The 13171-nt window shown below is 38.9% G+C and overlaps 2 protein-coding genes across 2 annotated transcripts in view; both read left to right on the forward strand.

Moving 5' to 3' along the window:
* Positions 1-2936, forward strand: part of ca10a (carbonic anhydrase Xa) — a 344540-nt gene extending 341604 nt beyond the window's left edge. The window contains exon 9 of the mRNA XM_080872454.1: positions 1741-2936. Coding sequence (XP_080728580.1) covers positions 1741-1763 — 23 coding nt within the window. The 3' untranslated portion in view covers positions 1764-2936. The remainder of the gene's footprint in view (positions 1-1740) is intronic.
* Positions 2937-5834: 2898 nt separating this feature from the next.
* LOC308391363 (E3 SUMO-protein ligase ZBED1-like) lies at positions 5835-8606 on the forward strand. Its single transcript, XM_080873993.1, has 3 exons — positions 5835-7181; positions 7358-7610; positions 7780-8606. Exons 1-3 carry the CDS (start codon positions 6064-6066, stop codon positions 8194-8196), a joined length of 1788 nt encoding a protein of 595 aa, XP_080730119.1. The 5' UTR covers positions 5835-6063; the 3' UTR covers positions 8197-8606.
* Positions 8607-13171: the final 4565 nt, after the last annotated feature.

The following is a 13171-nucleotide window of genomic DNA, read 5'->3' on the forward strand; positions in this document are numbered from 1 at the left end:
ATAAGTGGAGGCTGAATCCTGGTTTACCATAGCTCTCAGGAGCATAGGGAGGGTTTGTCGTCTGTATCTAGTCTCTCATTGGTTCTCTGTTCAGCTATTTGACATTCCCTTGCCTTCCTCTTAAAAGATGAAATTATTATTCTAGGGAGCAGTTGTGGGGAGAGATTTCAGAAATTCACCCACCTTAGAGTCTCCTGAGCATCAAACAAAAAGCACTCTCTGTTGCGAAAACACCAATGTAGACCTGCTTCTTTTAATTGTTCTGAGAATTGAGGACCTTCAGGATGAAGTAGGGTGGGGATGTCTCATTAAAAGGGGAAATGTATCTGCTTTCTTACAGAAACATGACCCCACATTCTTGTCACACAATGTCAAACACTGTCTTTCTGTTTAATGGTGCCAACACGCACACAAGGTGTCCTTTCCTGTCAGTAGTGCATTGCACTACTTCTTAAAGATTCTCTTTTAAGGAGCGAAAGCTTTAAGGAAGTTGGAAGGATGCTGGTGGAGTCTGGAGTTCATGAGTCTGTGGTTTGTGTCCAGGTTTGGATTTGAGTTTTGTGATGATTTACAATGTTTACACTTTCTTACTTTTTCTTTCAATTACTTACATTAGTAAGTTCCAAGTGCAAAAACAACTTGTGTATGTTTAGACACTGAAAACCAATTTGTTACATTTAGGTACTGATAACTGTGTTTCCACAAGCCCCGCTGGTTTAGAGACTTATTCATTATGAAGAAAACAAGACAGTCAGCGATCCATCGATTTGCTTTGCAAGGGAGGCCTCGTCGGTGTCTACCACAAAATGACCCCAACGACGGGCTCCGCTTGCTGCCTTTTATTGGGAAAACAGTTCACACAATACATATCACAGCAAAAGCACCGCCCACGTAAAACCCCCAAATGGTTACAAAGGCAAGGCACTGTGTGTATATGTGTGCGTGTGTGTGTGGGAATGTGTGTCTTCCTGAACACAACTGTTTCTACAACATCCTGGTCATAAAGAGGGTAGTCTCCCCCACACCCAATGTATGGTTCACCATAGATAACACAGTGAAGCCATACAAAGGGCAGGAAGCTTACCAAACATCAAACAGAATCTTCACAAGGGATGTGTAATAATCCTCCCCCAGCACAGAGTGGCTGGAGAGGTGGTCAGGGACAAAGGAATGTCTTGATCCTATAGATTGAACTAAGACCTTACAAATTTAAGAAGCATAATGACAAACATTCAACAATTAGACCTAACAATAACTACTTTGTCAGTCTTAGATACTAAAACCTACTTGAACTGCTCAGCTTAGGCTTAAGAAAACAATTAGGCTTTGGTCTCAAATACACCTTCTTGCAACATTCTTGAAACCATGTGGTCCTTCAAAAATGTTTATGAAAAATCTGTAAATCTTTCCATAAACATACACAGATAAACATAAATTATCTATCAAGATGCATTAATACAAAGATTCATAACCTATCTATTAATTGAGCTAAACAGATCAAAGCCGATCATGATAACAGACTGTAGCAAATTCCTCCTGCCTACATCTACACACATTTATGGCATTCACTTAAGGCCATTTTAAACTGTAATCCTGGCTAAAAATGAAAAATGGTGCGGGGTGGATGATGTCAGAGAACAGCTGAACCGTGAAGAGCGCTGCATATATATATATATAACTGTGTTCATATATAATTATATATAATTGTATGTCCACTCCTGTCCCACTTCTCTCTTCCAGTGAACGAGTGGTTGCTGAAGTAGCCTTCTCAGATGAACGTGAAGACGAGACAGAGATGGAGTTCAGGATGAGGGGAGAGAAATAGAAAAAGAAGTGAGGCAGGGAAGAATGAAGAAGAAAACTGGTCTCGAGGCTGTATCTCATCTAAGACTTTTTCATGGCATTGTATAAAGACAAATAACACCAGACATTATTTAAATGAAGGAACTTTGCATTGCAAGGAAAGAGACTCTTCTTTTCATACAGTGAGAACTGTTTGAACCTTTGATCAAACACATGCTAACAGGTCCTTTCCCCCACTGAACAATTATATCTATATGAACATTTTGATATCAATACTTTTTGGGAGAAAACAAAAAATAGACAACCTAAAAAAAACACGAAGCATTTATTTGGTAGCCAGTCAACCACTATGACAACCTTAGGGACCTTTGTAGATAAAAGATGTTGCTATCAGTAAGAAATTCCTAGAACTAAGTCATTGCCTTTCCCCTGCTCAACAATATGGAGCCATCAGGAAGACTCACGTGGACGTTTCATTTCAGTCACCAACAGGGCATGCAATCAGCAAAACCAACAGAGAGGGAACACAGCCTTACCTTGTCATTTTCCAAAACTAGAGTAATGCCATGGGACAACTTCCAAAGCTTTCATATGGTCTCAAAGCAACTGGTGTCTTGGCCTCATATGTACATATTATAATTATCAATACAAAAGAAAAATGAATGTGTAAAGAAAAAAATAATGAAATAACATTCAAAAAATATATTAAGAAGATATTAAAAAGACAAAAAGTTAAGAATTTTAAAAAGCTTGGCGCACTTTGAATTCTGCAGCAGTTCTCAGTCTGAGCTGATGCCTTTTATTTCTGTTTTATTTGTTTACAATGGTCATACACTGTGTTTGATGTTATCAGCCCAATAAATGTGTCTGGAAAGTTAACTTTGGAACATGTTTCACTATCTGAGGATTTTACTTGTTATATCTCCACCTGTTTGTACTGTTTCACATTAAATATGTTCATGTTACAGTATTCCCCTTTAGAGGCTTGCTCAATAACTCTGGCCACACCGAAATGGATGCACCGAAATGCTTGCAGGTAGGCTTCAGAATCTCAGAATGGGCAGCTTGGAATTGCTGGTTAGGATACAGATCAAACTCAGGTAGCACTGTCAGGGTTACTGTGATCTGTAGTACTCTTTTAGATCACATCAGTTGACATCAGAGGACATGAAAAGAGGAACCTCACATGTTAGGAAATGCAGATCTAGCAGATTGATGCCTGCTTTACAGTAATGGTGTCTCCATGGGTTGCTGAAGAAAAATTTTGTGAAGAACTCAATGGTGGAAAATGTCTGGCTCCGGGAGAAACAGACCATCAGCATGGTTGTGACAAGCATATTAAAGCCCAAAAGCAGGAAATGTATTTTAGAATTTATGGAAAGAAGAGTGACCAATGTTGCAATTATAAAGAGAAACAACAAAACGAAAGAAACCAAATTTCCTCAAGCAAAAAGTAATACTGCTGACCAAAGGAGTGTTTATCAATATCAAAGGCAGCAACTGATTTACAAACAGTGGGAAACTTGTTGTGAGCTGCTTCAAGCTGTAGTCATATTCTGTTGGATGCAGAAATCCAACTGAAGGGCGCATGCTTAGTTAGTGTATTGAAATGCAGTGTCACAAAAAACTGCAGGTAGTTCACAGGGATCCATTCAAACTCTGAATGAACTCGTGAACTTGGGGGTTTAGAAAGCATCTTAGAACTACTGGATATTATTCTGGTATACTCAGTTAAGGTATTTTGGAGTTTGAATCTGAAACACATATAAATATGTTCCATCATCTTATCATTAGCCTCTGGATGCTGGTGGCTACACTGCAAATCTTAGTCACTATGCTGGGAATGCAAGCAATCTCTAACAGTGGCACTTTAGTCACTAGGTTAGGGATTCTATCTACTATTAATATGAATATTTGTTTATTAATTACTGTACTCCCATTCTCCAAGCTAAGCTAATGGCCGCTTGTATCACTAGCTACACAATCTGCAGGGTTAAAGATAGACAGAGTCTCCGTAAAAAGAACCTCTATCAGTTCTAAGGTTTTATGTATTGGAACATAACAAAAAATAAAAACACAAGAATTTAGCAACTCACAGGTTTCTTTCCCTTGTTTAGTTCAACTGTCTTTGATCTAAAGATAAGTTAGATGAAGATTTGAAGATGAAGTGCATTTTACAGCATCTCAATTCAATTTGCATATAATTGCTTGGAGAACCACAGAGCTCCACACAGCACAGTCCTTTAATTGGGTTGAGGTTTAGACTTTGTCTAGATCATTGCAACGGATTCTTTTCTTTTTTAGCCATTTTATCTAGATTGCATGCTCAATTTTTGTGATGTTTAAGCTGGTGAACCGTTGAACCTGATATTTTACTCTAAAATACTTTAATATATGTAGGAGTTCAAGGTTGACTCCAGGGTTCCCAGGTTCTGTGGCTGCAAAACAAACTAAATTTATCATCCTTCCACCATTGTACTTGATATTGTTTGTGCTGATATGCAGTGTTGGATTTTTAACCAAGCGTGTCTCCATGCATTATAAGCAAGCATTGCAACTTCGGACTCCTTGCTCCAAAAGTCTTGTGGTCTGGTCTGGTACAATTTTGCAAAGCTTAGCCATCCTGCCACAATCTTTGAGAGAGAAGAGACATTCTTCCAAACAAGTTATACTTTTTAATATTTTACTCACAGTGAGCGCAAGAGTCTACATGAATGTCTGCATCTTGTGATATTATAATCGATCTAGTACATATGCAACCCAGAGAGTGGACTTCAAGGAAATATGAGGAATGATTACCTGTCTGACAGATCTCCAGCTACCCATGTTAAATGGTAAATGCACTCATAGCGCTTTACACAATTTTCCTCATTCACACCAGCAATTTTTTCTATGCTCTACATAAGTGCTTTCTATCTAACATTGACACACCAATGGATGTATTAGAGAGCAAACTAAGGTTAATATCTTGCCTGGGGATATTGGGCAAGATATCAAAAGCAGAAGGGGATTGAACCACCAACCTTCCAAATACTAGGTGACCTGAGCTACAGACACCCCAGGATACATCGAGAGCAGAATATAATCTAGGCTTATTTTTTTAACACATGGCTTCTCATTTTTTTTCTTAATTTTTGCTAAGGATGTGTTAGGTATATTTGTTATGTCCTGTAGCCTTTGAATTTTAAAGAGAGTGTACTTTTTCTGACTGAGGATCTAATCAGTTCTTCACTTTGGCTCACTAACACTTGTGCGATAAAGCTTTACACATTAGTTATTATGTCAGTTATCAGTATTAATAAGAACATTTGTGTTCAACAACATACTGTATGTTTCCTTTTATCAAAACTTGTTATTAAATGGATATGAAACAGAAAGCAGTGTTTCAGATTCACTGCATATACAATGAAAAAATATTGCAGGTGTTAAAGTGGATTGGTGTTCCTGCACCTTCAGCTTAACAGTAATTATATCTGAAAAGCAATCCCTGTGCTATTGAATTCTTTAAATATTTCTTCTAATCCTTAGAAGAAATGAGATGTAAAAAAAAAAAAAGTTTTCGTACTTTTTTTTTTTTTTTTAAAGAAGGAGAACTTGTTTTTTTTTTTAAAGCTTTTCTCTACCTTAGCAGTAATATTCTGTAACTCTACAACTATGTTTGGGAGAGAAGCAAAATAAACTGTTTGTTAGTTGTTTGTTTTAAACTGTTGTTCTCCTACTAGCAAGAACCACAGCTACCCCAAATTATAAAAAGGTAAACTAGAAGCATGCTTTCATAAAGAGGGTGATGCAGAAATATGGTACAAATATGGAACTGCTCTGTAATATCTTTTTTTAAGTCCATGGTATTGAATTCACAAAAGTAAGCAATGGTCTGGACATTCTGTCAAGGTCCAAACAGTCAGTGGCCTGAAAACTCACCCCTGACTGGTGAGTCAATGAGTTAGTGAGTCAGACTGGCTAACAACCTTTCAGCTGAATACTAAGAGTAAGAATAGATTTTTATGTTAAAATATTCAAACTAGGGGTGTCAAATTATCGCGTTAATTGCGATTAATTAATTACAATGCTATTTAGCGCGTTATGTTTTTTAATCTCGTTAATCTAATTTTTAATCTCTTGACGTCATTGATTTTGTATGAGAGTTGCTATGTTATAAAATCCGTTTTTATGTGCTGGGCTCCTTGTGCTTGACTTGTTGGGGGTGGAGTCACGTCGTGAGGTCAAGGTGAGAAGTGGTGATTAGCTTACAGTGTGGATATGGAGGCGCATCTGAGAGTTGTTGGCCCAATGAACGGGAAATTTGTATTTCATAAACGCCCCGACGGCACCATTGACAAAGGTAAAGTGGTCTGCCTAGAGTGTAAGAAGGAGTTTGCTTACCACCGAAGCAGCTCAAGTTTGGCCTATCACCTCAACGCAAAGCACCCAGCCGCGAGTGCAGCAACAGCTAGCAGTGAAGACGTTAGCAATATAGCAAGCCAGAGCAAAGCTTTTCGCCAAACAAAACTAGAGAATACCCCTCGTATGAGCAAGTCTGCGACCGACAGGCTGACTAATGTTATTGCCAAGTGGATAGCGATGAACTGTAGGCCGATAAATATAGTAGCGGACGAAGGATTGACAGAGGTGTTGCAAATTGCGTCCAATGACCCGTCATACAAGCCGCCGTGCAGGACTACAGTAACGACCAAAATCAGCAAAATGTACGACGGCGAAAAGAAAAACAAACTTGAGATTTTGGCGGAGGATTCTCCCAACTGTGTTGCTATAACCGGAGATCACTGGACCTCAGCTGGCAACCACAGCTATTTTGGGGTGACTGGACACTTTATTGATAGTGAGTGGAACCTCAACTCATTTGCACTGACCGTCATGAGAACAGAAACCAGGCACTTTGCTGATAAATGCGCCGAACAGTTCCTCAAGGTAGCAAATGACTGGGGTATTGAAAACAAGATATCCACCATTGGCACAGACAGCGCAGCAAACATGCTGGCTGCTATGAGAGCACTTCCATATGAGCACATCGCCTGCAATGCTCACATTCTCCAGAGGACCATCACGGTATGTCTCGATAGCAGTGGTTTTGTCGGTGTACTGGCAAAGTGCCGCAAGATTGTTGGTCATTTTAAACAAAGCCCTGCGAGTACCACAGAACTTAACCAACAACAAGTAGCACTCGGAAAGAAGAGCGATCAACTTATACAGGATGTACCCACCAGGTGGAACTCGACTCTCGCAATGGTCTCACGCCTCCTATGTAACCGAGAGGCTGTCCAGGCTACGTTGGACCAACAGAACCACAGGTTGGTCTTGCCAACCGAAGCTGAGTGGGCGAAACTGCAGAGGCTGGAGCTCCTGCTTGAACCATGCAAGTAAGTTCAAATAAACACCTTCCCATTTTAATTATATAAACTACTGTTACATGTGTAAAATCAAAATTAATGAACATAACAAGGAACTTTTAAGGACAATTAAATTGGAAATCAGTTACACTTTGATTTAAATGAATCCAGCTAGGTTTATTTAGCAAACCTCTCCACCTCTGCAGGTATGTGACAGAGCTGCTGGGTGGTGAGGCCTACGTCTCTTGCTCTGTAGTGCTGCCTGCTTTTCGCCATCTGTACCGTGTCATGGACATTACTGATGATGATCCTGCCTACGTGGTGAAGTTCAAGAATGCCTTCCAGAAGGATCTGGCAGCACGACGAGCTAATGGCAACGAGATATGGTTCGAGGTGGCCACAGCATTGGATCCACGGTTTAAGGATTTGAAATGTCTTCCAAGAGAAAAGAGGGAACAGGTAGGACAATAAGGTTAAGCTGGACTAATGAGTCCAATTCATTATCAAATCAAACTTTTATTTATTATATGGAACACAAAGTTCTTTACAAGATTAAATAAAATAAAAAAAAAGCACTTAGTTTTAATCACAATCATTCATTCATTCATTCATTCATTCATTCATTCAGGTGTGGACCATTCTGGAGAATATGCTCCAGGCAGCAGAGCCCAGAAGAGCAGATAGTCTCCAGCCCTCCACAGAGGATGATGGACCAGCTCAGAAGAAGAGGAGGAGCGAACTCCTTCTGGGGTCTGACTCTGACTCAGAAGATGGAATTGAGTCTGGAGAGCTGCAGCGCTACAGAGCAGAACCCAGCATCAGTATTGATGACTGTCCCCTGCAGTGGTGGTATGCTCACTCAGGAGTCTATGAAAAGCTGTCAGTCCTAGCACAAAAGTACCTGGCCTCCCCAGCTACCTCTGTACCCTGTGAGAGACTCTTTAGCCTTGCAGGCCACATAGTGCAAAAGAAAAGGGCAGCCTTGCTTCCAGAAAATGTTACCAGGCTGGTGTGTCTTAGCGACTGGCTGAGGAAGAAGAAATGAGACACATGTGGTCAGCATAGCTGCTGTGTCATTTGTAGCCTACTAGAATAGATTGCTTGATGTTCAGCACTTTTTTTTGTGATGGAAGAATACTTTGATGTGCTAACTTGCAGCACTGCAATGTCAGTTTTATTTTTCATTATCTGAAGCAGAGGAATTTCAGTGCTGTATTGCTCAGAAAAGAGCAACTCTGATGTGCTAACTTGCAGCACTTAATTTATTTGATTTTATTTGTATTTATTTTTCCACTTATTTTACAAAAGAATACAACAGTATGTAAATGGTTGCATCTGTTTAACGTTTGTTAAACAATAAATGACTTTATAAAGTCACTTTCTTTGTTATATCAGTCTTTTGGTCTGCCACAATAAGTTGAGGGCTTTCCTCAGCTATTTTTAGGTGAGATTAAAAAAGAGATTAATTAGATCAATTAATTAAAAATCATAATTAATTAATCTCTATTTTTTTTTTATCTCTTGACAGCACTAATTCAAACATTACATGCCCTTTGAGACATTCTGCTGATGCTAATGGGTTCTGTTCTTAACATTTTAAGTATTAAACAACTTGAAGAACAGCAAGCAGGTGCAGCAGAGGCAAACAGACTCTTTAGGTGTTTTCACAACTGTGGTGTTTCGTCAGTTTAAATTGAACTCTGTTTCGTTTTCGAACTTGGTTCAGGTGTGAACACTGTAATTGCATTCGAGAGCAGACCATAAATGACAAGTCCAAACAACTTCCAGAGTGGGTCATTTATGGTGTGAATATGATCCAACCGTGATCCAATCCAAAAACCAGGTATATGTTACAACTTTGACCTAATAAACGGTCCTGTAGTCATGTATGCTTTGCTTCTTAATGTGGGAAGGTAATATACATGTGCAAAGGTCTGTACGGGCTAGCACTGAGCTGTGAAATGAACATAAATTCTGAGTCTTCACTGATAGGCCAGAACACAACACCACCTTCTTGTATTTAGTTTTTTATGCTCACGCCTCAGACGCATTTAGCCAATGAGGTGACTGAACATTCTCAGCTGGTTTGTAGTGATGCATTGATTTCACTTGGATTTTTCTCTGTGTGAGAATAAACCAAACCAATAGAAAAAGTTACAAGTTTACAAACTCATCTGCAGATCTGGACCAGCGTAAATGAACTATGAGTGTGAAAACCCCCTTTCTTTCTCTCTACTATGTAGAAAAGATTGCACAAATATAATTTTTTTATGTGTTCAGTCTGTCTCAGAGTCTATTGTGCAAGTATCAAGCTATTCAGTCATGAAGAAAAACATTACAACCTTATATACCCTTGGTCCTTTGCTTTTGCAAAAACAACTCTGACCCACCAAGGTCTCTAATCTGCCAGACCTCAGAAGGTGCCTTCAGGTATCTGACAAAATAATAGTAATATGAATAATTATTAAACAGCTGTAAGTTGATAAATCTGCAAAGCTTTAGCGTTTCAAGGTGGTGCACAGTAAACACCTTCTCAGAGATTCAGTTAGAGGAAATCCTCTTTGGACATTCTGGATTCAGTAGTTCTTTAAGTTGACATTGTAGTCTAAATATAAAAATACTCACATTGATTGGGATTTATAAACTGTAATAAATTCAGAAACTGGGACAGATCATGATACGCTTGTAGTCAGCTGGCCTTGTATTTAAGGGAGTAAGTTGGCCATATGTTGTTTGTTTCCTACAAATAAATCCCTCTCTCATACCCCTCCTTCATTAATACCCAATCAATTGAGGATGCCTCTTCTTGTAGCTCTAATGTGCAGAGAAATACTGCCTCAAACCAACTGGGAGTATCTGTGCAATGGTGCACTCACACGTTCATTTTCTGTTTTCAATTTGATCTGTGCCTTCTTATAGATCTGTAATGAAAAGATAGCAGAGAGGGGAGGGAGAAAAAAAGAGTTTTCAGTAGCTGTGAAAGTCCAAGGTTATGGAGGCCATTATTTTACCTGATCTAGGAGATGCAAGATTGAGCCAGAGCTGGAGGATGGATAATAAATATGCCCAGTGATTCATTGCCCCAACCACCACAACTCCACCACATCCCAACAAATAAACCGTTCCAACCTCGTGACTCTGCAGTAGATCTCGCTGGACTTGGCCACTATCTGGCCCTGCCAAAAGGAATGGATGTTATGAGGCATGTATATTTTGTTGGGCTCAGATGTTTGAGGACATCAGAAACCTTTAATAATATTACATTAACACAAGTGTAGTAATGCAATGGCTACCAGGGAGTTCCAGTGCAGTGGAACAGCTGCTGGGCCAAATAAAAGTGTGCAACTCTTTGTATGTTTGTAGACTCAGGAGACATACCTGTCCAGATGTGTTTGCAGCAGTGGGGCTTTCAATCAACCTTGCTACAGTTAAGTTACACTTTCTCATTACTCTGGGTAATATTAAATACTTTGTGTTACACTTTCAGTTTTCTGTACCACTGACACCATAATTGCAGAGTAGCAGTATAATATCATTTTATATTTGTGCAGTGACAATAAAGGCATTCTGGGATTTTTTTTTCTGTGATGTATATATGGAAATTCCCCATTCATTCCACTATGACAACTTACTAGTGAAGGTTGAGTGTCTTGACCAAAGGCAGCTTGGTTAATTGAATTAGATTTTATTTATATAGTGGCAAGTCACAATATCAATTGCCTTAAGGTACTTAATATTGTAAGCTAAAGACCCTACAATACAAAGAAAACAGAGAACCCCCCAACAACCATGTAAACCCCTTTTAACAAGTATTTTGGCAACAATGGGGAAGAAAAACTACCTTTTAACAGGAGAAAACTTCTATCAGAACCAGGCTTAGGGAGGGGCGGCCATATGGCACGACTGGATGAGATGAAAGGAGGAAGACAAGACAAATGGGAAAAGAGACAGATTAAAATTAATTAAGGATAAAATCCAGAATGGGGTATAAACACATAGTGAGTAAAAAAGATGTGAAAAAGGAGCACTTTCATCATGGAAAGCCCCCAGCAGCCTACACCTATTGCAGTCTGAGAGTGAAGTACTCTAATTTGGTGATATGGTACTACAAGGCCATTAAGATAAGATGGGGCCTGATTATTCAAGACCTTGTATGAGATGAGAAGGCTTTTAAATTCAATTCCGGATTTAACAGGGAGCCAGTGAAGAGAAGCCAATATAGAAGTCTGTAACATTTTGGATCAACTGAAGGCTTTTCAGAGAGTTTTTAGGATATACTGATAATAACAAATTACAGTACAGTACAGTTATGCCAGCTTGATGGTGTACCTGTGGTATGTAGCTGATTTATAGAGATAGACTGATCATATTTAACAATGAAGCATAAAATAATGGTTGCATTCTTTTAGGAATAGGGTTAAAACACACATTGATGATTTGGAGAAAATAATTATTTAATTAACTCAGACAGATCACTTGGAGAAAATGAGTCTAAATAAATATGAATTGCATTGAAAGTACATAATGTTACATCTGTGAGATTGTTATGTATATTTTTTTCTCTAATTGTCAAATTTTTATTTGTGAAGAAATGCATGAAATCATAACTAGTTACGGTTAAAGGAATGCTTGGCTCAACAGAACTCTGAGATTTTTGTCTGCCTGGTAACAGTGGTGAAGAGAAATCGTGTTGTATTTATTTTCTTGAATGAGCGATGAATAGTAAGATGTTTTAGTTTTGCAGATGGTTTTCTTGTACAGTGGCAAACTATTTTTCCAGGCTAAATGATGATCTTCTAAATTAGTGGGATACAATTTCCTCTCCAGTTGAGGAGTTATCTGCTTTAAGGTGTGAGTGAGAGTTATATCACACAGCCAAGTACTTCTGATTTGAGACTTTCTTTTTCAGAGGAGCAGTATCCTACGGAGCCCTTCTGATGACATGGTCCAAAAAATAAATAAATTGTGGCCACAAAATACTACTTCGTGCCCTCGAAATAGTATAACGTGCGCACGAAATGCTAATTTGTGGGCACGAATTGGGTATAACGTGGCAACATTGTGTAAGTTGTGTAGAACCATAGGCATAAGAGTAGGCTAAACCTATACACCATGTACAGAGACAGTATGATTGAGTTTTATTTTACGGTTGGGAATGAGCTACAAATGCATTTAGAAAAGCCTGGCAATGCAAGGAACCATTATTACGGAGAGACATTAAACAGGATATTGAGAGCCCAGTTGCTTTACAGACGCAAGTACGACCTGGACGCCGGGATAAATTTTATTGTCAACCAACTGCAAGGGCCTGGGAAGGATCACGGTTATCGGTCAAGTGTTTCGTGCCCACAAATTAGCATTTCGTGCCCTCGAAATAGTATTTCGTGGCCACAAATAAGTATTTCTTGGGCGCGTTATACCCATTTCGTGCCCACGAAGTAGTATTTTGTGGCCACAATTTATTCATTTTTTGGACCATGTCATCAGAGGGGCTCCGTAGTATCCAGAGTCGTGCACAGTAAGGAAGTAAAATTATTAACAAGATAATCGACCTCTGTGGTTGTAGACTTCACGTAGCTGCTTTGCATTGTGGTAGTACGTGGCATTCAACAAGATAACAAGTGTATGAACTACATCCTTAAACTTCCTTACAGCATTTTCAGAAAGACATTTACTGTGACAAAAATGTATTCCCCATCGTTGTGTAATCCAGTATTGTAAATTTAAATGTTATTAGGAAATTATCTGGGAAAGACGTTTTTTACGGAATACTGTTAAATGTTCAGTTTCTATGTCATATTTAACAGTGTGGTTAAAGTGGTGGGTGGGTTCTAGAAATAGATTAAATATGCTGTGTTAAAGGCATTAAGAGTTTTCCAGCTAGAATGGACAAGGCTGTGTTAGCGTACCTGGGTCGTTGACTGAGTGTTTTGAGTTTTACATTATTATTGAACTTTGCTTTTGCCATGTGTTTATCATTTCTAGTCTTTTGGTTTCTTTGTTAGAGTCTGCTGGTTTCT

This window comes from Rhamphochromis sp. 'chilingali' (assembly GCF_963969265.1).
Source record: "Rhamphochromis sp. 'chilingali' genome assembly, chromosome: 22".
In the NCBI taxonomy this organism is placed as follows: domain Eukaryota; kingdom Metazoa; phylum Chordata; class Actinopteri; order Cichliformes; family Cichlidae; genus Rhamphochromis; species Rhamphochromis sp. 'chilingali'.